Source organism: Triturus cristatus, chromosome 7 (assembly GCF_964204655.1).
Source record: "Triturus cristatus chromosome 7, aTriCri1.1, whole genome shotgun sequence".
NCBI classification, from domain to species: domain Eukaryota; kingdom Metazoa; phylum Chordata; class Amphibia; order Caudata; family Salamandridae; genus Triturus; species Triturus cristatus.
This window is the reverse complement of record NC_140590.1, coordinates 1,351,608,836-1,351,635,915: the sequence shown is the minus strand read 5'-3', so window position 1 is coordinate 1,351,635,915 and position 27,080 is coordinate 1,351,608,836. Positions and strand designations below refer to the sequence as shown.

The following is a 27,080-nucleotide window of genomic DNA, read 5'->3' as shown; positions in this document are numbered from 1 at the left end:
GTTCGCTGAAAGATTCAAGATAATATTCCCCAATATGGCATTAAAATTCCCAAAGGTGCTGAATGCATGCAGTGCAGCAGGGTCAGGGGCTCGCTATGTAGTGGGATCTGTGCTCTACCTTCTCCTGCACTGTGTCCTCAAGTGTTTTGTGAGACTCAAGTCCCTAAGGTGCTGAATGCGTTCCGGAATGCGCAGTTAGAGGGTGTTATGTCTAAGCATGTGATTATTAGTGCCTAGATCGGGGATCACTGTCACGCTGCACCGCGCGTTGCTGATCGCACTGGCTGCGTGGCGTATGCCGCAAGTAACAAGCCAGCACACAAAATGGTGTTCACTGTTGACCGCGGGTCTCGGCTCTGACGCCGGGCGCACGCGCACAATTCTTTATTAACAAATGCCCGTGCTGCCCAAGACAAACCAAATACCATTACGTACGCAGGGAGTGCTCACCTCTCACCCCGCGGCTCTGCAGCACAAATGGGAGCACCTCAAACAAAGTAGTGCGAGGAGTGATACAACATTCCTCCCCAAAAATAGAATTCACACACACAAAGAATTTGGCTGTTAGCGAAACGGTGCTAACATATCAACTAAGAGTTCTCATTAAGCAGGATACCAGCTTCCAGTTCCACCAGGTGACAGTCTAACAATGAAAGTCTTTTAGTCGACTAGATGGCTCAGGATTCTTTCGCAGTCTATACTGAGTGCGATTTTCCCTGCACTCACTATCCTCTTCAGGGGTTACTGAGACTCCAATATCTCTCGCGGACCTTCTGGAGGTTGGGTGGACACATCCACACCCTCAGCTCCCTGCACATCATGATCAGCTTCTGAACACTCTTCCCAGCTGCGTTCCTCCGAGCCAGAGCTCATCAGAGCTCGCTCAGTACCAGGACGCCCATGATACTTCTTGAACGCTGAAACATTTCTGGTGAGCATTTCCAGGCCTTTCTTGACTGTGACTTGCCTGCCTCGAACTTGAACGATGCACCAGGGATCTTTTTCGAATGGTAGGCGGAACTTGCTGCTGGTCTTGAACAAGAACAAGCTCTCCCACTTTGAGATGAGAAGCTTCCGCTCTACGTCATCTGCACTCTACCACACTGTTATTTATTTCTTCTGGAACCCATTGGGGATGATGAGGAATGGAATCACTTGCTACTCGTCCCATGGACAGGTGTCCGGGAGCACGCCCGTGGTGATGTGAGGAGTCTGCCTGTAATCCTGGAGAAAGGAATATATCAATTGTTCCACTGGCTCACCATTGGCAACGGCTATGCGGATAACCTTGTTCTAAGTCCTCATAAATCGCTCCGCTTCTCTATTAGCTTCTGGCTATTTTGGAGTTATCTTCTTGTGTATTATCCCTTGAGATGCCAGGTAGGATGCAAATTCTGGTCCCTGAAAGGGCGGACCGTTGTCAGTTTTAATCTCTTTGATGAGCCCATGGGTGGCCATCACCTTTTTCATCTTGGGTATGACTTCTCCGGCACTCAGAGAGGACAGCACCTCTACCTCAGAATATTTCAAGTAGTCATCTATTACCACCATGGAGTGTCTCCCATCCGGGAGACTCCCAAAGTCCATGCTTGCACGCATCCATGGGCTGATAGGTGCCAGGGGATTTGGTTTGCCGGTCACTTGACACCAGACAGGATCGTACCACTTTGTCATCCATCAGAGGAAACCAAACTTTAGTTCTGAGTCTGCATTTGGTCTTTACCATTCTCTGGTGTCCATAACGATTATACATTCAGAGGTCGTCTTATATGCACACTGGGTTTGTATTGATCTCAAACCTAAATCATAAAAAAAGTGCAATTAACAATCAAATGATGAATCAATTCTTCATCAGACTCCTCCTTATCTAGACAGGTCTGGTCTCTGATGAAGAATTGATTCATCGTTTGATTGTTAATTGCACTTTTTTGTGATTTAGGTTTGAGATCAATACAAACCCAGTGTGCATATAAGACGACCTCTGAATGTATCATCGTTATGGTATAGGTGAACATATTTGTTCTTAACAAATGGGTAGATAGAACCTATGAATTTCATGCGTTGAGTAGATATTAGTTTTTGTATATATAGATGTGATATGTGTGTTTATATGAAAAAAGAATTTAAAAAATTTATTTTAAATTAATTGAACTCTAATTACGTGAATTAAAAATACGTAATTGTGTGTCTTCGGTTAGTGATTTTGTTATTGAGAAAGAAAAATAAGAACGTATAGCAGAATCAAGTACTGTCACTAGGGTAATATATAGTTCCCGGTGTGTACATAAAGAGAGATAGATTTGTTCCTCCTGGCCAGCTTTTTATTTACTTGTTGTAATTCTTACCCAGGTGCAGGAGGGTAATTTGGGTAAACCCCTAAATATTCGCAGGGTAGTCCTGGTCCCTCATCCACGTATTGCCGGCTGGCGTTGAACAAGGTTAGTGGCACCACGTGTTGCAGGCTGGCGTTGAACAGGGTCAGTGGCACCACGTGTCGCCGGCTGGCGTTGAACAGGGTTACTGGCACCACGTGTCGCCGGCTTGCATTGAACAGGGTTAGTGGCACCACGTGTCGCCGGCTGGTGTTGAACAGGGTTAGTGGCACCACGTGTCGCAAGAAGCCCATATGGAAATATGCCTCACAGATCGGGTAGGGCCTGGTGCTGTTGCCGCTGGCCCGGATTTGGAGTCACTGACATTCATGACTCAGGACTCAGTTTCACACATGGAACCTACTGGGTCGAGGAGTAGGCCTGAGGCGGCAGTAGAGGACGTCAACGAAAAAGGACTAAAGCGGGCCCGTGTCTTAGAGGCTGTGATGGTCTGAGGAGGCTGCCAAGGTCACGGGACTCGGGCCTGGAGCTTGCGCCGAAACGTGGTGGGCCCTCCTTAACACACGCCGGTGTCGACAGGTGATCAGTGAGGCCTGGCTGCGCAGGGGCGGGCCTGACGGGTTCGTGGTCCAGCATGGCGCACAGCGTCGCAGGCAACTCCGCTCTAGATGACGGTGTCGGGCCTCGTGGCGGGGTGAGAGGTGCCGCCCTGGCAGAGATGTTGGGATTTCCGGAAGAGGACCACGCCCAGGGCTACGTGCTTCTTATTCACACCCCTACGCTGGCGTGGCATACGCCGGGCCATCCCACTCCCGTCACGCTTGTGGGGGGGGGGGCGTAACAGGCAAGATTTCCGCGAGGTCCCCCACTGGCTGTGGTGACATGGTTGCGTCCACTGTCCACTTCACTCCATACACCAGAGGTGTATGTCGCCATGGATATGGGTGTGTGCTGCATACTGCGGTCTGTCCAGCACGTCTCCGCTACTCTTGGCATTGTGTACTTTCCCAATCATGGTACTACTGCATCCTTCACACATGCCTGTTTGCCACCTCTCCCCACATTCGGCTGTTGTGTGGCTGAGGTGCCATGCGGTTGACGGCTCAGGTTCACGGCTTGGCCAGGTAACCATTGTGAGTTGTTCTGTCGTGTCTGGTGGGTGGGCATGTTGTTGTGCATGTTGGTTGTGATTTTGTGACGTGTGCATTGCCATAGTTGTAATTTGCATGATTGTGGAGTTGAGGTGAGTGGGGTGTTCATTTGGAACTTGCCAAGGGGCTGTGCATTTCCCTTGGTGCCATCCTGGGAACGCTGGTTGCTGATGGACTGTCGGAGGATGGAGGAATCATGCACACTGGCTGTGTATTTGAAGGCGACATTGTTGGAGGTTCCACGGTGTTCCGTTCTTGCCTGCACATTGGGGTGGGACGTGTGCTTTCTGTTGCGGTGATTGTGTACCAGGGGGCACAGGTGGGTCATGTGTGCTGTGTATTGCCCCCAACTCATGCGTGCACCCTGCTATGGCGTATGGTCCTTGCTTGGCCTCCAGCGTGACCTGCGCATTGTGTTGGACGTATGGGGACTGGGGTACCAGGGTGATGGTGATGTACAGGACAGGTGTGAGGGACTTGGATGTGGCTGGCAGTGAGACTCCTCTGACTCTGGCGGGTGTTGGTTGGGGGGTGCCAGGGGCCAACAGGTGCAGCCAAGCCAGCAGCTTGGTGTAGGGTGGGATGTTGGTTGTCTGCTGTGTTGGTGCCCTAGGCCTCTTGGGCGATGATGGTCGGGATGCGTGGGATGGTTGTCCCTTTCTGCCTATGGTGGACGGTAACATTATCAGAGGTTGGGTCTGTGCGGCTGGTATGCTTCCTGGGGGTCCGCTGTCTTTGTCTGAGCTGCGTCAGTGGTGGTCCGGCGGGGAGGGGGTGTTCCGGGTGTGGGTTGTGGTCCTGGGGTGGTGTCGGTGGGTGTTGTGGCCCTCTTGGGTGTCCAGGCCGCATGATGGGTGGCTCCATGGCATCTGTTGCCCTTCCGATGTGGCCCTGGGCTGTGCTCCCATTTGTTGTGCAGGCTGCCGTCCGACTTTACACCAGGTCAGAGCAGGTGTAGATTTCCTGGTGCTAACGCGCCTTATCGCCTGTTTTGTGTTTTTATCGCAATTCTGTCTGGTTGTTGAGAATGTTGAGGTGTGATGTTGTCGCGGCTTTTGGCACGGGAACACCCACTTTGCATCTCATTAGCGATAGTTGCGGGGGGCCTCTGTGGCGATGTTTTTTGCGGCTGCTATCGTGGGTAAACTGGTGCTGTGGGATGTTAACACCAGCTTGTGAATGGGGCAATAACTTTATCGCAACTTTGGCTGCGATAAAGTGCCGTTGACTCGGCGATAGTTCTTTGTGAATATGCCCCTTACATGTTATAAGTAATTTAAGGGGAGTAGAAGAGAATGAGGTGTTTGTAAACCAAGTATTCATTTGCTTCAAAGCAAAGTGGCATTAAAATCTAGTTTATGATGGTAGTCAAAAGAAAACGGATAAGCTACATTTTCTTTTGTGGATCAGAATATGAAAGTTATGCTTACCAAAACTGGTGTGATGTGAAAAAGCCTCGCAGTAGATATTATTCCACTACTATTCCATTCTCATTTCCCCTTGACTATCCAAAATCCCCAGTGAATTTGTTTGGGTCTAGAGTACTTTTTGGGAGAGTTAGAGCAAGCCTCTGTGTACAAATGGTACTTCTGCAGAACAAAAGACTTCTGGTAAGTTCCCTGAGTTCATGACAACACCTTGTGTTTACTACAGGCCAAACCATATCCACATTTAGAACAGTATTCCCCAGTATCAGCACATATAGATTATCTGCAATTCAGTATGCAGATGATCCAATTATTCTGGATAACACCAAAATAGGCATGCAGCGAGTGCTTGAGCCGCTAAACCTATAGAACTAAAATAACAAACTTATCACTAACGTCAAGAAGACACAGGCTATGGTTTTTGGAAAATATAAAAACAAATCCAAACAGTCGTGGAGCCTTGGCCATTTACAAATTGGACAAATGCACAAATATAACTACCTAGGAGTATGGTTTACTGAAAACAAAAAGGCCAACTTGCAACTGCAGCATCCGACAAGGAAACCAACAGCTGTCACATTTGCCTCTCTAAACCTAACAATAATCCACACAGCCCTATGGCTAAAGTGATTATAAAAGTAGAGCAAGCAAAGTTACTCCAAACCATCTCCTACAGTCATCAAGTCTATCTAGGGAAATTTTCCATTGCTTTAGACAAACTTCAATGCAAAGCCTAAAGAGAATTTGTAATTTACCAAATTACATATGGCAATCACTGGTGCCACTCGAGTTTGGTCTGAACAGGCAAGACCAAAAATGTAAGGCATCATTTATGAAGTATTAGCACTCACTGGCTGTAGTCAACCTTGGAACTCTACAGAAAGCCCTACAGGAGATTTTCAGGGCACCCAACAACTCCCGGGAAACATACTTAACAAGTGCGGCCAACAACCTAAATGTCTACCTGGAGACAGTAACCGCAATGTCCGTTTCACATCAGGCCATTAAATTGATTCTTAAAAAGAGGTGCTGTCCTTGTCAGGAAAAGCTGACTTGGATAAGATTCACAACGCTTCCTATGGCCATTTAATTGACAACTCCTATGATATAACAAAGATGCAGCCCTATCTAAAACCGTCCCTAAGCAAAACCCTATAGACACTTATTACTCTGTGGCAGACTAATGGTCCTGTTGATACCTGAAGACAGATCAGACTGATTAAACCAGCACGGTCCAATGAGCTTTAGATTCTGTGATAACGGGAAAGAAACTATTCTCTATCTGCTATGTTGTTGCCCAGGATTTTTAACTGCGAGTCACACCTTACTGAAGCCAATGTTTTTAACTAAGGGGATTTTAACCTGCCAAGAAGCCTGAAGCAATTGTTTAAGAACCAACAGGCTGATGGATATTTATATGGTGTGGCAAGTTTGTAAATATTATGTACATTGCCATGAAGAAATCGGAAAATAGGGCGCAAAAATGAGTTGATACTTTATAAATTCAAGCCAAGGACTTTACTAAGTACCTATTTAATCTTTGATTTTAAACATATCAGGCTCTTAAACGTAACTTTCACATTGATACTGTTACAATTGGTTGCATATTATGTATGAAACTGTGTTTTTACCTTGTTGTTTACTGTAACAATTTTTAGTAATTGACACAATAAAAATTACTTACTTACTTTCTTCTTTTGGCTCGGAGAAATTCTCCCCTGGGGATGTTTCATATATAATGTTTCTAGGGTGGCAGCTGTCGGCGTGTAATATTGATTTCAGTGCTGTTTCTTTGTCCTGAATCTTGCTGTGAATTTTGTTTTCTCAATGTAAACTGTCAGCTCAGGGTAGTCTACTTGTTGTTTAGAGACGGAGGAAGTTATTGATATGTTTCATATGTTTGTGTTCAGTTGGCTGATGTATTCATATAGAGTCTTTGGGGACCTTACCTGATTATGAGGATGTTGTCAATATAGCGTTCCCAAAAGATAACATGCTTGTTAAGGACTATTCCTATAGCCAGTAGTTTTCCAATTCATGCACGAAGATACAGGGATGTGGTGGGGTTAATTTGGCCCCCCATTGCAGTTCCTTGTTTTTGTCGGTAGAAGTCGGTTTTCAAATGTGAAAACATTGTGGGCAAGGTAGCAGTGCAGTATGTGCAATTATAATTTCATTGGTTTCCCAAAAATGACGGGCTCTAGAGGAAAGTGATGTTAAAACTGCTTCAATCCCTTCTTTGTGTTTGATGGAGGTAGATAGGCTTAGTATGTCAATGGTTACCAGAATATAGTCTTCCTGCAAATCTACGTTGTCCATTGTTTGTATGTACATTCTTGGTGTCCATTACGTAGGAAGGTAAACTTTCATATATAGCTGGAGTTCTCTATATATTTGCCAATGCAAGACTGAATCAATACTAACTATGCTGGGTCTACCCTTGGATGGAAATCTTTCGAGTGCCAATCATTCCAGTGGATTAATAGTTCATTCTGTACTGTGAATCCTGAAATACTAGAAAATTTCTCATAGCATGTAATGTACGAAAGTTGATGTCTAGCTTATAGGATTTAATCCTCTTCATGGGGGATAACAATGTTTTCTCCCTCGTCAGCTACTTTTATGATCATTTCCAGATTCTTCTTTCATTGTTGTACTTCTATGATTTGTCTGCTATCAGTATTGGATGGTAGGTATTTCTTTTTCCTAGAATATATGACATGTTCCCACAGAGGTAGATTAGCTTTTAAAAAATCTACGGGCACGCTGTCGGGACCAGGTGCTTTCCCTCCCTTGCTTATTTTTATTGCTTGATTGACGTCTTCTAAAGTGAAACAGAGATCTATAGGGTAATTCCTTAGGGTGATTGTTCTCTGAGCCATCTGTGTATCATCTATGCCTGTCTTGTCTAGTGAGGATTTGTACATGTTTGAATAGTGTTTCACCTATTCGTCCTTGCCACTGGCAATCTCAGGAAGGGGGCATTTTCTGCTCGCCAAAAGGCTGTATTCTCTAGCCAATGTAGCTTTGCGCAAGGCTCTCCAGGCTTCCTTTCTGCTGTCCCCCTTACATTCTTTCAGTGCCTGTTTGTACTCCCATCTACTCGCTTTTATTTCTTGGCTGTTTCTTGATGGCTTGTGTAACGCATGCTTCAATTTTATATTGGCTTTTGTACACCTAGCATTAAACCATCCTTGATTTTTCTTATGTTTTTTTTTACTCCCCACCAATAGAGCTTCCTTAATTCCTCAAGTGATCTGTAAGAAAGATTCTAAAATTTCGACATGGGCAGTCGTCCCGTCTAGACAAGCTAAAATTGCTGTTTGATGTTTATGCACTATGTTCTTAATAAGTTCAACTGGGTCCACTTTAGACCAATGAAGAGAATAACCATTCATTTTATTCAGAGCAATGTCCTGAACCAAATGTGTACCCTTACCGTTTTTGTTTATTACCTTACTAGACAGTTGGAATGTTATACTTAGAGGGCAATGGTCACTTAGGGCGTTCTTGTGTGTTTTAAACCCTTTAATTCTTGTTGAATGTCATTTGGGTGTAATTATGTAATTGATAGTTGAATTCCCGCCTCCCCCCTTAAACGTAAAACAAAAGGTACCGAAGGGATACATAAATCATTAGCAAAACCTAATAAAGCATAAACAAAATCTCATTCAAGCAATCCCCATAGTTTGAATGCGGAAAATGAGTGTAAGTAGTATTATCATCCGTTTCCCCCCCTTTGAGCGAACACAGGCCAATGTTGAAATCCCCACTCCAGAGGACAAACATATCTTTTACAGTTTCATTAAGTACATGATTAAGATGGTTACTCAGTTTTCTCAAAAACCCCGGGATTAGTTCAGGCATAGCACTATTATAATAATTTATCACAACTATACCGTGATATTTATCGATTTCAATAATGATAAATTAGTAGTAAATTTCAGAAATCGTCAAAGTTATTTTGATCACGTTCATACAATTTGACACATATGTGCATAGCCCACCCTTGGATCTCCCATGTGCAGATGGCACCGCTGCAGTAGGGAAGGTCTTGTACCCACTAATATGGATGATATCCTCTACCCAAATTTCTTGAAAACAGAAGATTTTAAATTTGCCTACAAAGTCTGACTATAATGTGTTTGATTTTTTTTTCTTTAAACCTGGGACGTTCCAAAATAACGCGCAACATTGATTGTCTCCGTAACTGACTTTGCAGTTGGCTTCATTTACCTTATGGGGAGGACATGATGTTGTGGGTAAGATCTCTGCAGTTAGGCCAGATCCTCGGTTTGCCCTTGCATCACGACAATACGGGGGAGTATCGGAGTCTGTATGTAAAGGACATAAGGTCCTTGTTAGCATATCTACAGTAGATCATTTACCTAAGTTTGTCCCAGTCTCAAAGCTATACTCTGGTGTAGTCAAGTCAAGTCAAAAAGTCAAAAAATACTCTGGTGTATGTGGGGCTATGTATAGACTTTGTGCGTTAAGTTCTGCGTCGCTAATGTCTACCATGTTGAGTCAGTTTACCTCTTCTAGTTTTGAAAGTCTATCAATCTGGTTGCTGACAGGAATATATAATATGCGCAGTGGCCATTGTCGTTTGTATCCCCTCTGATCTTTCTTGGTCTTATATTAAGTGGTGGCTGAAAGAAGTAACCCAACGGCAGTAGGTTGGCACCATGTGATTACCCGCTCTCTTGATAATACTTTCTACCAAAAGTGGGGTTTTAAACAATAGTAACATGCAATTGCCTTGTAGGGTTTTACGATCTCTACCGATCCAGCTAACTCTTCTGACCATTTTAAAATCTGTAAAAAGGGCCTGTGTTAGCCCTGTTTTGGTGCCTATCCAATGCAGGGCTTTATTTCTCAGGGTGTCCCAGGGTTCTATTTCCTGGACGATAGTCTCGGCACATTGGCTAGCACTACTGTATAGGGAGTAGCTGCTGTGGGTAGATACAAACAATCCCTATGGAGCAAATTCCTATATTGGGTCGGACAATGATTAGTATATATATTATTAGAACATGTAGTGCTAGAGCAGTGCGAATTGCCGCCTTTTTTTGAGTTACCTCCCCTCGTATCTGATGGAATAGAATGTTATGTAGTTGTCGTGACTTCTGCTAATTTCTTTTGGCCAGCCTTTGTTTGACATTCGTTACAGTATACCTCTGTGGTTCAATTGGCTATCGTGGGAACGACCTGTCTGAATAGGCCGGTTATTACCTCTTTGCTAATGGACTCACATGATCCCCTTGTTTTTGCATTCAGCTCTCATGTCTATCCGCCCTTACATTTCCAGGATGTTTATATAACTTGTCTTCAATCAGGCCAACTCTATTGATTAGGCTGGCCAGAGCATCTTGTAGGAATTTATCTAGATCTTCCACTATTGTAAGTAGTTTTCTAAGTTCAGTCGAAGGTTTTTTAGGTTGTCTTTTTGCATGAAATCTTTCATTTGAGCCTGCGATTGGTAAGGCTGATGTTGAGATACGTATAATAGATTCTTTACTCATACCTATGACCTCAAACCAATTATCTCTATGAGTATCCTCTGGATTTCTGGGGCGTTTCAAAGGTGGTTGTGTGTCAATTTCAAGGTCGCTAACCGATATGTGATCTGACACGTTTTGTATACAGCCATTTTGGATATGTTGGCCCTTTGTGATCTCAGCTGTTACAACCGCGTCAGCTACTTCCTCATTAGTCAAAGACCCTACTACCCCCACCCCTCCTGAGTTCAATGTCTCTTCCACTGTTGTAATCTGTTTTTCAATTGCTCCCATCGATAATTAGTTAGCGTTAAACGTGGAGTTCCTGGTGTCTTTTTCATCAATAGCGACTGATTGTTTGTTGCCTTTCTTTTTCCCATCTTATAAAAGGATTGGGCAGGACAAACGGTTTATAAGCAGAGTGTCCACAATAACCACAATGTCTATAAATTTAAGCAATAAACGACAATCTTAAAATGACCGACAGAACCTCCGTGTCAGGCCCAGACATGGTTGACATGGAGCAAGAGAACAACAGGGTGGCTCTGACCTGCCTCTTTCTGTCAATGACAGGTAAGGACGAGCCCGCCCGTGCGCCGCCTGCGCATGTCCCACGCCGCGTTACCCACGGGATGTATTTAAGCGCCTCCAGGTGCACAAATGCTGCAACAATGGAGTGGGGGAGTCTGGGGATTGTAGTCCTCTCCCCCCTTCTCAGGAACTGGTGTGTGCAAGCTTGTCATATCGCGGGACCCGCAAGATGTATTTAAGCACCTCCAGGTGCACAAATGCTGCAACAATGGGGTGGGGGAGTGTGGGGATTGTACTCCTCTCCCTCTTCCTCAGGATCTGGTGTGTGCAGGACTTCTGATGAATAGTCAAGCAAGGGACTTCATGTGATTTCATATTTACTTCCCAAATCATAAAAAAATCGGAAGCTTGCTCAACTATTCATGCATTGTCGGTATCAAATCAAGGCTGATTTCTATTTGTGGGCAATCAGTTCTTTCACAGTTAAAGTCATGATGGTGACAATTCCCCAATCTGAAGTGGTGAGGTGCTTCAAAACCATAGGTCACATGTTCAATAAGTTTGTGACAGGGTCGGTCAAACTGGGCAAACCAGCACCCCCTCACATAAATTAATAGACCCTTCCCGAAAATCTCCAACCGGGGACAGGACCACAATAAATGCTGGTATTCTTCCTCTTAACCACATTCCCTCCAACATAAGACTGACGTGTGCAGGAGCATGAATTTCAGATTCATTGGCGTAATGTGCCTTAAGGCCATATGTATCAAAAAAGAGTTTTGCGATTCTCAAATTACGATTTTTAGCGAATCGTAATTAGAGAATCGCAAAATGCAATGTATGTAGGATTTGCTAAAAAAATTGGGTATCCTACATATTCCTTATTTGCGAATCGCAAATTGAGATTCGCAAATAAGGAATACCTTCCCATTCATTCCTATGGGCCTCCGGGAAGACATTCTCAATTTGCGATTAAAAATTCGATAATTGCCAACAGAGAATGCAATTTCAAAGTTGCAAGGGTGACAAAAGGACACCCTGCTGCACCCCTGAAATATGCATGTGTGCACATTGTACGCGCATACATGCCCTAAGGGCATGTGCGTGCGGCATATGGCACTTTTAAAAAATCAAAAAATTGCTTTTTTAAAGAAAATCGCAAATAATTCCTTAAGGCCAAATAGCAAATTTCTGGTGCTTCTAGAATTGCATTTAAGGAATCACAATTTGCAATTCCTTAATTGCATTCGCAAATAGAGAATCGCACATTTTGTGATTCTCTATTTTGCCATGGCCTTTTGGGATGATGCATCCCAAAAGGCTTTTTCCCATCCGCAAACGGGCAGATTCTGAGAAACTGCCCGTTTGCAAACGGGAAAAAGGCTCTATACATATGGCCCTCAGTGTCATATGTTTATACATCGACTGTCTATTCTGTACACTTTTGAGCATGGAGTGTATATCTGCTAGAGCGTACAACACTGGTAAGTCAGAATATTCTTATATGCAATATGCTGTCACCACAGCACATGCACCCATTAGAAATTGGGCCCCTCATCCGTAATGACTAAGTAGATACTCAACATTAGGCCCTTGGATGATGTATAAGTGTAAAATATTTTTCCTCTATCAGTTAGAGCCCTAATTGCCACCACCCTATTTGGTGAGAGCATGGCCCAATCTCACAACTGGCAAAATTACATCCGGTCAGTCTCTCTGAGCTGAAACTCCTTGCTGAAGTGATATAAAGATTTAATCTCCCCATCCACACAAGCAAACCATGAAGCATCCTACAGCCTCTTCCTTCCCAGCACCCCATTCCTCTTGTTTTCCCTAAAGACAAATATGGTTTTCATCACCAGGGCTATATCAAGAGGAAAAGAGGTGAGACCTTTTCTCCTTGTAATCGAATCCCATATCTCTAAAGTGGATCATAATACCTCAAAGTAATACTATACAGGAGTACTTGTGTGTTTGGCCATCCACAGACTCTACCAATGTTCTTGTTCCACTACAGTTGCTCCCACATGCATCCAGTCTCGTTTTGTCTCATATAAGGACCACTCCAAAAAATACACTGAGTCAGAAAAGTTCACAGAAGCATTTTATGTCCGGCAATGCCAGGCCACCTAATCCCTTGTGCGCTTTCAGAACTTTCCGTGAAATGTGAACTCAGAAAAAAGTATCAATTCTATTTCTGGGGTTCTTGCTGAGATGGCTTGGAATACAGAAGACAAGCTAGGTAAAACCAGAAGTGGTGCCTCCTTTCGGCGTGGAGGCCCTGTCTCTGTACCTTTCTGCAGACATAAAAAGTGTTGGAAATTATGGGCACAGGTTAATTTAGGTTGTGTACTTGACTTACCCTGACTAGGGTTGCGGTCCCTACTCAGACAGGGTGCATACCTCTGCCAACTAGTGACCCCATTTTTAACAAAGAGTGTCTGTGAAGATGAGCAAAGGTCAGTCTAACAGACAATCCTTGTGTTCAGGTCAGGCAGCCAGGCGTTATACATGCATAGCCACCTGGTTGCCTGAGGTGAACTTTGCAGGGCTGAAGATGTCACAGCCCTGTAGTTGTGACCTCCTCAGCCCTACAAAGTGCCTTGAGGTTCTCCCCTTATGACAAAATGGACTGTCACTAATTGCCTTGCATGTGGGACTTCAGTTTTAAGCCCTAAAGTGTCCAGGGCTAGGTGTCAATGGCCAATTGAAGAGACCTCAATTTCATTTATGGGGTTCTCACTGGAAGGATTTGGAATACATAAAGCAGCCTGGGTAAGACCATGAGCGGCCCCGGCCACCTACCTTTTAGCAGACATAAAAGAGTGTCTGTCAGGCTGAGCAAAGGTCAGACTGACAGACACTCCTTATGTTTAGGTCAGGCTGCCAGGCACTATGAATGTGCTAAATACACTGGTGCGGGTCCACCTGAGCTGGCATTTGCTGGGCTGAAGACGTCACAGTCCTCTTGACACGGCCTCCTCAGCCCTGCAAAGTGCCTCGAGGTCCTCTCCATCATGACGAGGCAGAGCGTCACTAGAAGCTCAGACTTTGGTTTTAAGCCCTGAAGTGGCCAGGGCCGAAAGTCAATTGGTGACACCTCATCACAGAGTGGGTCAGCAACTCTTACTGACCCCATCCCATTCTGTGACAAGTAAGAGACTGCTGCCTCCTTTCAGTCAGCCAGTAAGAGGAGGCAGCAGTCTCAACCCTCCAGGAATCTTGGAGGCTCCACCGCTGCAACCAGTGCGCCTCCTGACAGCTTCTTTGACTCTGCGCCTGCAATACGGTGCGGGCACAGAGGCAAAGGCATTTCCTCATTTGCATGGGGCATGCCCCCATGCAAATGTGGGGATGCCTCCTGTAGAGAGCACTGTCGCTTTATGTGCACCAGCTCTATCGGTATTACAGAAGGGGCCACACAAGCGACTGCGGCCTCTTCTGTAATATCAAAGTGCCCCAGGGTGCGCAAAGTGGGCGAAAATGCCTGTTACACCCCCTGGGCACTCTTTGTAATGCGGCCCCAGACATGTGCTTAACTGGCATTAGACCAATTTGTTCTCATAATATCTTTGAAACTTCCACCTCTTCAGAAGGTTTGAGTAACCAAAGAGTTGTGACAAAAGAGTATAATGTTAGCCTCCATTGTCTTTAATGATATCAAGATTCTCTTTGCATGTTAATTGGAGAATCGCCATTCTCAAATCACTACAAAGATTGAAACCGAAATGTGTAGTCTAGGACTTAGTTCTTACTATGTGAAGTGTGTGTTACCTGGACATCACAGGGCTGTGAGAAGCATCACTGTATACAAAGGCTGTATCTGGAGAGCAGCCTGAAGTGAACCCTTGACAGAAGAACTATCCCAAACTGGTTCTGAAAGTGCAAACAGTAGATCCACATTTCCTGTTTGCTTTAACTGTATAAAAGTGGAACCCACTGACCCACTTGGTGATCCAGTTCCACATACTCTATGATCAAGGAAGGAAGTGCTCCGGAGAATACTCAGAGAACCGCTGAGGAGACCGAGAGGAACAGCAGGCATTGGCACAGCCTAGAAGAGGGTGAGCGAACGATCATTGGAGGAGCAGGGCAGCTGCTTGAGAAGCACCTGACTGTTAATGGACTGAAAGAGACTCTTTGGGTGAGAACCAGTGAACTGAGTTTTAAAAAATCTGTGTGCTAATGCAAGAGTATGGGGTAAGTACTGATAATAATCACGCTAGAACCAGACCCAGGGAGGGAACTACCTGAAACATAAAAGAGGGGGAGCTCAATAACGTCAAGAGGCACTCATCTATTCTTGTACGAGGACACTAAGTTGTATTGTGTACATTTTCCTACATTTAGTAACTAGAACACTTTTCTTCCTGAAAGTCAAGCACTGAGTTTGACATTCATTAATTATACTAATGTGAGATTGTTAATTACTGAGCTTAAGCACCCCCATGCTGTCTCCCTTGAGAAGTCAGTTACTGCTCGCTATTATTACCAATGATAGTCATGTGCTGAAGGGGTTGTACTTGACGAAGTTTGCAGAGTCATAGAAGGAAACATGGGACATCATGGACATCATGGGACATTAGAGGCAAACTACTGCAACCCCCATGGTTAAAGACAAGTTTCACCTTTTCAGCACCTCTGTTGCTTCTTTATGCACTTCTCTTGCTTCTTTCTGTACCCTGCTTGCCTCTTTCTGTACCCCTTTTGCCTCTTTGTGCACCTCTCCTGCCTCTTTCTGCACCTCTCTCTTGTGTTTTTCTGCAGTTCTCTTGCCTCTTTCTGAAGCTCGTGGGGTCTGAGAGTCATCTAGTCTTAAAGGTGCTAAGTCACTGGTCATTTAAACAATTGATTAATTGACATGTGTTGGAAGTTTTGCCAAATAGTGAAATAAATAAGGAAAGATTCAATGACATTTATTTCCATTGTTTTAACTTTAAGTCCAATTTTGAAGTATGCATAGATAATCATAGTGGTGGAAATAGCAATTAAAATGTCTGAGATACACCCTGGTAGTTAGAATAGCAAAGGTACAACTGGAGCCCTGAGAACACTGGATTTAAAGAAAGCTAATTGCGGTTACATGCTTTATGACCACACACGGTTTTGATGGTAAATAAGATGGATGAGAATGGTAAAGATCCAGGATAACTGACCTGTTGAGCGGTGGTAGGTATGGGGCAGTCACTTCCAGCAATATGATCTTAAGGTTAGCCCAGGCCAAAGGATAGTAGTAAATACAACAGGTTTCCTTCCACATAAGTTATCACCTAAAATGCTGCTTGAAATTAAGGCTGTTCAGCACTTCGACTGCTTTAAGGCATAGTCGTGGACACGTTTTCTCCTGCTGAAATCCTACAGATTAACTTCCTATTGCGCTTTGTGCTAGGTTAACCAGCACACCATGAATAGCTTTCCTGAAACCCTGAATTATAACCCAGAGGCCACTGAGATTATCTTCCTGGGATAACAATAGGGTTAACTGCTTCTTAAAGTAGCATGGCCTCTCCATTGCTATATTTTGCCAGCTGTGTCAGAAAGCTTTACATCTAAGAGTTGTGAGGTCATCAAGTTTTTCAAAGTGAGTCTTTGAATCAGGTCTGCCTCGATCATTCACAGATATTAAAAAAGTTCACCTTAAAAATGACCCCTCATAAAAAGGATCTATAAATTATTATGCATTAATTAGCCTCACCTTTCCCTTTCTCTCATTTAAATTCTCCCTTGCAACCTCTTTTTTTTTAACAATGTATCCCCTACTGTACTGGGTGTATCAGGACATCCTTTTGGCGGTGGCCTCAATTTTAATTTTGTGGGTATGATGTGAACCCTGAGAAGAATCCAGGACCAAACCTGCTTTTTTTGGGGGGGGGGGGGGGGGTGGGGGGGTGCAATGCCTTATTTAGTTTTCTTATAAGTTGCTTATTAGCTGAAGAGGGTAAATTCTTGGAAGACTTTATTATTAATGGGTAATGGAACTCTTGTTTTACCTCAAATCCTTCAATGCCTTAGCTACCCAGTATCTTGTTTATCAGTAGGTTGGTGGTTTAAAACCTTATGCCTTATAAATTTGAACCAACAATGATGTGCTGGATTAACAGTGTTGCTATGTGAGTTGACAAAAGAAATCTTCCTTGCAGAACTACATACGTTTTTGAAGGAATATTTAAAGTGACTCCAGTTTAACATGATGGTGAAAACAGATTTACTCCTTGCTCTTCTTAGTGTATCTGCACCACTAGCCCTCTCAAGACCATCTGTCTGATGATCTGTGTTGAGATGTAAGATTCTAGGTTCGGACAGTCTTTTCCTTGAGTGTGTAAGAGCATTCCTTTGGAGAAGAAGTAGTAGGTGGCAGGAAAAACACTGGAACTGGAATAGTTGTGTCTAGCATCTAGTTCCTTCACAGTTGGTATTCCTAACCAACATTGAAGAAAGCTTTCACAATGAAGGTCTCAGCAAGGGGCTTGGCGTCAAAGAGGTTCTTTGATGGAGAGTGTCCGCTGAACATCAAAGCTATCTTTGAAGAGTTCTTTTATGGGTTCAATAATCACTCAAAACATTGTGATAGACAAAAACCTAAACATAAAAATGATGATTTATGATTCTGATTTCTTACTATGTCCTTCATTTCTCATCAAATATGATTAGCATTGCAGCTTCATGTGATCATGGAATTCTGTCCTACGGCCTTATGTGTCATAGATACTGCAGAATGAGTGCTATTGCTATAGGTCAATAAAGTTTTGTAAAATGTTTTAAAGGTATATACCAGTGGTTCTTGTCTAGGGACCTCTGGGGGTCCGCAAAGCCTTCTCATGAGGTCCACGACAGCTTAGAAAATTAAATAATACTAACAGATTAATAAAATGTGTATAAATACAGAAGCAAAATGACAATGTAAAAATATAAAACGGTCTGTAAAGGCGAAGAAATGTGAAACTGATAAAATTTGCTAAAACTCAAGCGAGTATCACCAGATTGATTTGTGAGAGCAGTGCAAATGCATCAAACAGAATTTAGTACGGACCATGGGTGGCCTCAATTGAATCTAGAAAAGCTCCAGCCTTCCCATTACAATAAAAATAAATTATATTTTTATATATTTGTTTGCAAATGTAATAAAATATTTCATAATTTGTGTATTTGTTTGAGGAATGCTTTTTTCTGTATTGTTTTGTTTTTCAACTCAATAATGATTAGACCAGGGTCCCTGGCTTCAAGTAATGACTCAGTGGGGGTCCCCAGATTCCAATAATAATTCAATGGGGGTTCCAGGGTTCTAGTACTGAATAAGTGAGGGTCCACAGAACTCAAAAGGTTAAGAACCATTGCTATATACATATCACCGTTTGAGAATATATCACAACCTAAACAACCTCCCTCTAGTGTCCTAAGATTCTCATCCCACACTGCAGCGATGGTTATTAGGATGTTCTCCACCAAACTGGTTGTCACTTACAAATCAATCCTCACATTTAATTATATAACAGTTGAAATGAAAACTTACCAGAGTAATATTCTACCAGTTCATGAAGAGTGGAGAATGTGAGGCGGGGAGAGATATATAACCAGCCATTTTCTAATCGGTTTATGCGATAGTGTTTTATTGAATCCCATGATGCATGACTGGTCCGTCGAATGGACAAGGAATAGCCTCCTGCAGGAGAAGTAACATTTCTGTGAAATACACCAATGATAGCAGCGAAACAAGAAGTGACGTTACCAAGTACCCACTATGTCATTGAAGTAACATGTTTTAAGTAATTTCCCCCCCATATCCACCTGGCTGATCTACATTGGAAACACAACAAACCCATGGGTGGAGGAAACCTCTTTTGGGGTGCTTTCAGCTTCAACCCTTCCCAGACTGAGTTTTCAATCCGCAGGTTTAGCTCTGAAGAGTATGCACTATTTTTTATTTAAAAGGCCAGTCAGTAGGATAATATTGCCCACTTTACATCAAGAGGGTCCAAATAGATCTAATCATCCTATCCCAAAAGTCTGGTAGCATCTTCGGAGCCAGTCGCTAAGTCTTCTGAAGAAGTATATTTGCTATAAACTAGACCTATTATGTTGATACAATCAACATTCCAAGGTATTTTAGAAAACTCTAATCTCTATGAGTAACCAGAAGCAGCCATATAATACTCTTTTAATCGAGGTATGCACTGAATTTTGTATGTTTAACTTTTTTATATATAAAAACCTGGAATTAGGTTTAATCATGCAAAACAGTAACTTAGCCAAGTTGTGATCTCATCTGACTAATTCTGGTACAATTAGTTTTTTCAAAATATCCATCTTGTGTTGTTAAGTATTCATATTAGATAAGATTGTGCTTACCAACGGGAGAACATATGTGCAAATAAAGAAAAAAAATATATTATAAAAAAAAATAACCTAGACAATAAAATAGCTACAGAGAAAAGAACTCGGGTCAAATAAACCAACTGAAAAGCTTAGGAATAAAAATGAACAATTATGTAAACAAACATGAATTCCCTCAATACCAGCAATAAATAAGCAAGCATTTCTAAAGTTACCAGAAATTTAGAGCTAAATCACAAGAAGATATTGACAAAGTATTCCAGACCAAGATAATTCAAGTGGAAGCATATGCCTTGTTTTTCGGTTCATGAAGTAAAGGGAAAAGAATTAACAAAGTCAGGCCTATAAATAGACAACACTTATTAACACAATTTAGTCACATTCTAATATTAAAATAGTTTACTTCTAAACATATAGAGCTGGCAAACAATTTACAAAAAAGACCATGAGGAAATCTCTAGGGTAATAGTTTCCTCAACATCTTTAGCAACAGAAGTCACTCTATAGGAGTGAAGCTCTCTTCAGTGGGCATTTGTTTAGTTCCTTTAGATGAACTATCTCAACTACCCAAGCTTTCATTGCAACCAGTAAAGAGTTGTGTGGTCCAGACCCAGCAGCAAATTAAAAGAATTATGAATGATTCTAATAATGAGTTTAACAAGGGATGGGACTCACCTTGTACCAGAAATCAATTAGAGTAGATTACAGTTGTATATATAATGATGAAAGCGGGCCAGGATATAATGATGACAGCGAGCCAAGAGATTATATAATTAATTTAAATGGGCACAGTTATGGGAATAACAGCAAGCACTTGCTCCATCTTGTTGACAAAACCGCACGCCAGCGTAAACTCACTCTACTTATAGCGATTGATGCTGAGCTAGCGTTCGATCAAGTACATTGGCCCTTCTTGCGGTCAGTTCTCGATAGGCTTGGGACCCCACTTCTGCCAATGGACAAGGGCTAGTTATTCGGATCCTGTAGCCTCACCCTCAAGTCAATGGATTGCTCTCCGATACATCCTTTATTTCTAGGGTAATGCGACAGGGGTGCCCTCTGTCACCACTCCTGTTTGCTTTATAAACGGTGGCGATGGCAGAGCGAATTCAGTGACACCCCCTTATTGAGGGAGTCTCAACTGGTGGTCAAATCCATAAGATTGCGTTGTATGCAGATGACGTGCTCTTAGCAATAACTAAGCCCCTCCAGTCACTGCCTCCGCTGGTGGAAGAGCTCAAGCCAATTACTAGGGCATCTGAACACAAGTATATCCCAAGCCCTTAACTTCACTATTCCTTGCACTGAAACAATTACCCTTGGCAACAATTTTACTATTCCCCTGGGCGATACAGGGAATTTCTTAACTGGGCATTCAGCTACTTTCCACCTCGAGAAGACGGTGCATTATAACTATGCATCCCTGCTGGACACAGCTCAATCCTTGGTCCAATCCTGTCATGGGAGGCCTATTTCTTGGCTTGGGTGAATCGCCAGTATTGAGATGTCTCTACTACCCAAGATCTTGTATCTTATGCAAATGCTGCCTCTCCAACCCTCTGCCCCCCCACAAGTCTTGCAAAAGTTACAGCAAATCATTGAGACATTTATTTGGGGTAGGTAAGCGCCCAAGGTTGGCCAGGAAGCACACATATTAGCCGATGACTGAGGAAGGCGGTACAGTTGTGGTTCTTAGTCGGATAGCAACACCCAACCACAGAGAAACACTGGTGTTTTTTGGATCAGACGGTATCAGACGGGGGCGCGTGTGCATATCTGGAAGATTTCATGGCTCTCCAGACACATCGTCCACCAGCGGTGTATATTTCCCCTGTAGTTAGGGCTACGATTGAGGCATGGGACAAGCTTAGCATCCCTAGACAACTCTCTACCACCATTTCTCAGCTTATCCCAATTATAGGAAATGGGGATTTCCCCCCAGCGTTCCACGGTATATCATGCTCTTGTTGGTAAGATGCCAACTGCAACAGAATAGGTGACCTCTTCAATGTCCAGGGCCTGTTGAAATTACACCAGATACAAAAGAAATTCGGTTTACCCCATTCAGAGAGATGGCACTACATACAAATCCGACACTGGGTGGCCTGCCAATCGATAGGCCCTCATGTGAGTAGACCACTCACTCCCTTTGAACGCTGGCCCCTATCTCGATGAGATGACCAATGTATTCTATCCGACATCTATGCCTTCTGAACACTATCCTCAGGCCTCCAGCTTCGCCAGCTCGGGCACGCTGGAATATGAGCATCAGTTGTCTGACAAGGAATGGTCCGATATCCTACAGCGGGCTTGTATCTTCGCATGCAGTGTTTCTGGTAGAAAGACACTTCTCAAGGACACTCATTATTAGTATTATACACCTGCATGCATTGATAAGTGAAAGAGAGGGAGAGATGATCGCTGTTGGCATCACAGCAACCATTCAGGCACGCTCTCTCACCTATTGTGGCAATTCCCCAAGTTACACTGTTACTGAACTGACGTCCTTGCAGACATAGATCAGATGTTCAATATTGAGTTGCCCCGTTTCCCTAGCTATATCCTTGCTGGGCCTCCCCAATGTACTGACGTACCCATTACGCTCCCTGAGGGGGAGGGCCATAACTTAAGCACTTTCTGCAGCAAAACAAGTCCTGCTATCAAAATGGGGCACAGACACTATACACACACACACACACCGACAGGATACACAAACTCTAGGATTTACTCAGTTTGGAGAAGCTGATAACCATCATAGACCACACCATCCCTAAATTTGAAAAGACCTGGGAACTTACTTCCCCTACATATCTACAGGTCCTTCCCCTTACTGTAGATGCAACCACCACAGCATAACTTCTCCACTAGGTGGGTGGTGTTGTGAGATGAACTATTGGACATTGCTTTGTGAGTGCATCACACAATTTCTCTCTACTTCTATTCACCACATCTCTCCCTCCTCTATCATTGTTTGAATTTCCTGCCTTTACCCCTATCTCTTCATATCTCTGAATTCTTCCTTTCTTTTCTTCGCCAGCCTCTAGATGTAGGCGAGTGATTATGTTACTTACTTCAAAAATCAATAAAAATCTATTTAATCCCAAAACAGGGGTTTTAAAAATTTGTGACGCAGCTGTGGAAACATGGGGCACATCATCACAATGTGCAGTGTCACTTTTAAAAGAAGACTTACAGAGACCAAATGGAGGATCCGTAAACTTGTACCGTATTACCTCTGGGAACAACTGGTGAAACAGACTCTGCCTAAAAAAAGTTACAAGACGACGCTGGTGATTTGGCATGTTATAAAACAGATATGGCTCTATCCCTGGAACCGTCTTCACAAGATGAATTTACGAAAAACTGGTTTGGCCAGTGATAAAGCTTCTCTCTCGACTGCCATTCTTACATTAAAATACTCCTTTAACCAAGCCACATCTTCTTTGGTGATATTTGATGGATTAGAAGATAATTCAGATCTACCTAAATTTATAAAATTATCTCTGATATATGCCAGCCAGTGTATGCTATAAACTTTCTCCAAGTTCATACAATCCAGTATAATTAATGTATTCAGGCTCAAAACATTGTTTAGCCAGATGCTACACCAGAGAAAAAGGGGGCGCCATTGTATGTAATCTGTGATATAACTAAGACCAAGTTCTTCATGTAAAATTTCTGTGGTGATATATTGTCCCAAACCCAAGAGCACTCTGAGATATTTTTTTCCGACTATTCCAAGAAAATCTATGAATGCTTAACACCATATTTCACTACCAAAGGTGGAAATTGGTAGGGCATTGGATTTGTAAACATCCAGCATGATTTTCAGAGGTTTGTGACCCAAACGGGAGGAAAATTCATTAGCCCCAACACACGCTCTCATAAGAGAGCCCTTAATATTTTTAATTAGCAATTGCCAACAAAGTTTTGCATCTATTAGGATACCTAGATATGTGAAATTATCCACCTTTCTTAGAATGTGGCCGTGGACTGAAAAAGTAGCACTTTTCGTATTCTTAGGTCCCAAGACCATGACGTGTGATTTTGTAAAATTTGTGCGCAAGTCTAAACTACTCATAAAATCAACAAAAATATCTAAAAGCTGTTGTAAAGATCTCGTCATAAAAGCAACCTAACAGCATCATCTGCATATAGAAGTGCCGGGAGCAATCTTCCACCTGTTATTGGAACATCTACACCCTTTGCTGCAAGTGCCTTCTCGAGACGATTTACATACATAATAAAAAGAAAGTGGGCCAGGATGCAACCCTACCTGATCCCCTTACTGAGTAGAAAGTGCTTGTTGCATTTACCATTACTACCATAACAGACTGAACCCGTTGATGGAGATCCCTGAGAAAACTAACCAAACACTCATCCACCCCCATGGGCCCCAGCTCGGTCCAAAGTTTTTCCATTTTGACCAAATCAAAGGCTGAGATGAGATCCATGAAGAATAGATGAAGAGAGCCCTGCCTTTACATATTCATTAACTATAAGATGGAGATTAAGGTTCTGCTTTACAGTGCTCCTACCTGCACGAAAACCCATACTGAATATCAGACAAGATATTGTGTTCCTCAGTCAATCTATTCAGAATATCCCTGCCTATAATTTTAGCTTCTATACCTATTAAGCTAATGGGTCTATAACAGGAAGGGTCACTGCTATTCCCCTTTTTTTAAACAGGTACAATAACAGAATGTCGCCAAGACTCAGAGAGGGCACAGCCAACAGCAACATTAAAATACAGGGTGAGCGGAGGGCCCCATAGGTCCACCCAGGCTTTGAACAGATCATCTGGAATCCGCCCCAGGAGCCTTTCCCCTAGGCAGAGATTTATTGAAAGTAATAAACTCTGATATTCTTGTAAACATTTATTCAGCTTCAAAACCCAACACCTTCACAAACACCTCAGCTCTTGGCCAACTCCGGCAGTTACAAATCCAACATTCCAACAGCCGTTGGAATGTTGGAAATACCAAGTTACAGGCATGGAATGGGAAAAGGGACAAGGAGAATGAAGAGCGCGACATAACAAGAGATGGAATAACATAACTACAACAAGATTCTATAGCATCTCTAACCTTCTCAAATTGCAAAGATAATTTAGGGGCATGATAGCTGGAAGAAGATCCATCAGCCAAGCACTTTCCACGATCGAGTGCTGAAAAAGGATCTTCCCATAGCAGGGCCGGAACCAAGGCAGCTAAATCTGTCCCCCATCCTCTTTAAAGAAAGAACGATTAGTCACTTGCCAAAGTAGCGTACTGTGCTTCCTGGAACTTGCCAAGAATGAGTCCTCTCACAATTCTGTCTGTAGTTCCTTCTTCCAATGGGTGACTGCAGCGGAATTTGGAACAGGAAAACCAAGGGAGGGCTTATGAATAAGAATTAGGATGAGGAGGTTGAAAAGGGCTAGGAGCCTGTGAAACAGGAGACCCCAGATCCAGAGAACCAGGGGCAGGAATACGTGGGGATGATGACCAGACAGACCAGGACCATGAAGTACTGGGACAGGAAGTTCTAAGACAAGCACAAACCAGAGGTCAAGGAACATCAGAACTAGGAAAGGCTGTGTGATATCTGTGATGGGCCAAGACAATTTATTGTAAAACTATAAGGACAAGGAACAAGAGGATCATGACCAGATTATGTTCAGCCCCTGCCCTACTGATCTGAAAGTGCCTCCAGAATAGGCCAGCTTTTCCTCTCCTTCTTCTAGAGTTTTCCTGAGATGAGATCATCCTAGTTGAGATGATCTGTCCAACTGGACTAGTTGCTAAGCTTTTTTCGACCAGGTCTGATTTTGGTACAGGCAGTAGCTTTACTTACTTAACCTTCTTCAACATTGAGTGCATCCAAAGTGCTGTTACAAAATATTCTACCAGCAAAAGATTAGAATCCTTTGTAAGAAGCTGTAGGAAAGCGAGTGGCGCTGTCATCTGCGACAGCACGAAAGAGCAGGTGGAAGACACTAAAACATTGGGACAGAAACAGATAATTTAGCGGATTTCCCTGCAGGGCAAAATAAGGGCAGCTACCATCCAAAACAGTGAACAGGGTCTGACAAAGCCCGAAAACCAGATGGACAGACAAGAAACTAAGTGGTGGGTTGGGGATACGACGACGCAAGAGGCAGAAGGTGCATTTTGAAGGGAGCAAATCGAGATGCCTGCTGCAGCTAGTACAATATGGGCTAAGTGTGGGATGCACCATCATAATAAAACCATTGCCTGCTGGCCCCACACAAGTTGGCATGATCCCAGAAGCCAGTGAGAGTATTGTGTTTGTGACTTTGAAACTAGAGATGGGAGACACCTAAAGTATTTCGCCTGAACACTGCAACCAGCAGACCCCAATTAAGTTAACCAACAAAAGGGATTTCTGAGCCTCATAAAACCGGTGGAAACTGCTCAGCACTAGAGCAGCTGACAATATAAAAGGAAAAGATTTACAAAGTGAGAGCGTGCAGCTTGAATGATGTGTGCCTCTAAGCCGGACGGTTTCCACCATGGAACTGGCGGCTGGAGGCAGAGTATGTGCTGACAACTTAGAGCAATATCTGACCCTTATCAGAGCAAACCACCCTTTTGAAAAGACAGTGTACCAAAGGTATTGCATGTAGCTCCACCTCTATCTATTACCCAGTTCCAAGAGAAGATGCTTGTAAGTGCTCCAAACCATAATACTCCAAGAAATCGCTGCCAAAAGGAGCCATCGGGAACCATTGATCAAAGAGATGTTGGTGGCAAAGGGGTTCAGAAATGACAAAGATGAAAAAGGTCCAGGCTCAACCAAATCCTCCAGAGAGAGACAGTCTAAAATTGTAATGCCACTTCTAATCACTCCAGACTATCTGTAGAATTTCCTGGCTGACAGAAGATTGGAAGTGAGCTCACCAGGACTTGAAGAGTTGCTTCCCATACTGCAAATAAACACCCAGAGTCCAGGAGATAGTGCCAATGACCTAGAAAGGATTATAAATGGTGGAGTAGAAGAGCTACAATTATCAGAACCAGAGTTCCTACATAGAGGCACTCAAGCAAGAGGTTTTGACAACAGATAAAGATAAATAATATCAGAATGAGATGCCTTCCTAGAGGAGCTGACGGGAGGGAAGTTAATACAGGTACACATCAAAGACTTATTGCACTCCCACAGAAACAAACTGAAGGCTCTGCCACTACAACTAGGTTGAACACACAGAACTTCAGTTCGCAATGAGATATACTCTCTGACTTATTGACGTGTGCAATTCTATGAAGAGAATATATAATTAATGGAGCTGGCTAGGCGGGAGGATGATATCAACAACAGCCACAAACTGCAGCTATACCAAGACCTAGCACCCTCTATGCACAAGGGGCCGAAAGACTTTAAGCACATAACAGACTACCCACAGGAACATGACATGCCTTAGGTGATTGGTGAGCACTGCCGATGAGGCCTTAAAGATCTTGAGCATTGGAGAAAAAGAACGATGTAAATCTGGCACTCTGAACAAGCATATATTGAGGGATACAAAAGCAACATAGCCATATGGCGACCAGTCATCAACAAATGTAGACGCGTGACCACCCCAAGGGCAAAACGTGAGAGATGTCCTTCATAAGGCGGTCACAATGGAGCAAAACAGGGTAATCATTTAGATGCAGAGAACTTTGATGCCTGACCATGCTTCAAATCATTGCCTGGAGGCCAGGAAGTAACAGCAAACCTGGCTGTTTGGGGTTTAGCCAAAAGGGTTGAGGGATAAGTCAGTGGAGGACTGTACTATCATACACCACACAATTTCTACAA

The 27,080-nt window shown here is 43.3% G+C and overlaps 1 protein-coding gene across 1 annotated transcript in view; it reads right to left on the bottom strand.

Annotated features, from left to right (window-relative positions):
- The window catches only part of LOC146812046 (src-like-adapter 2), a 335,850-nt gene that overhangs the window by 72,819 nt on the left and 235,951 nt on the right, over positions 1-27,080 (bottom strand). The window contains exon 6 of the mRNA XM_085619021.1: positions 18,454-18,603. Within this exon, the coding sequence (XP_085475147.1) occupies positions 18,454-18,603 (150 nt within the window). The remainder of the gene's footprint in view (positions 1-18,453; positions 18,604-27,080) is intronic.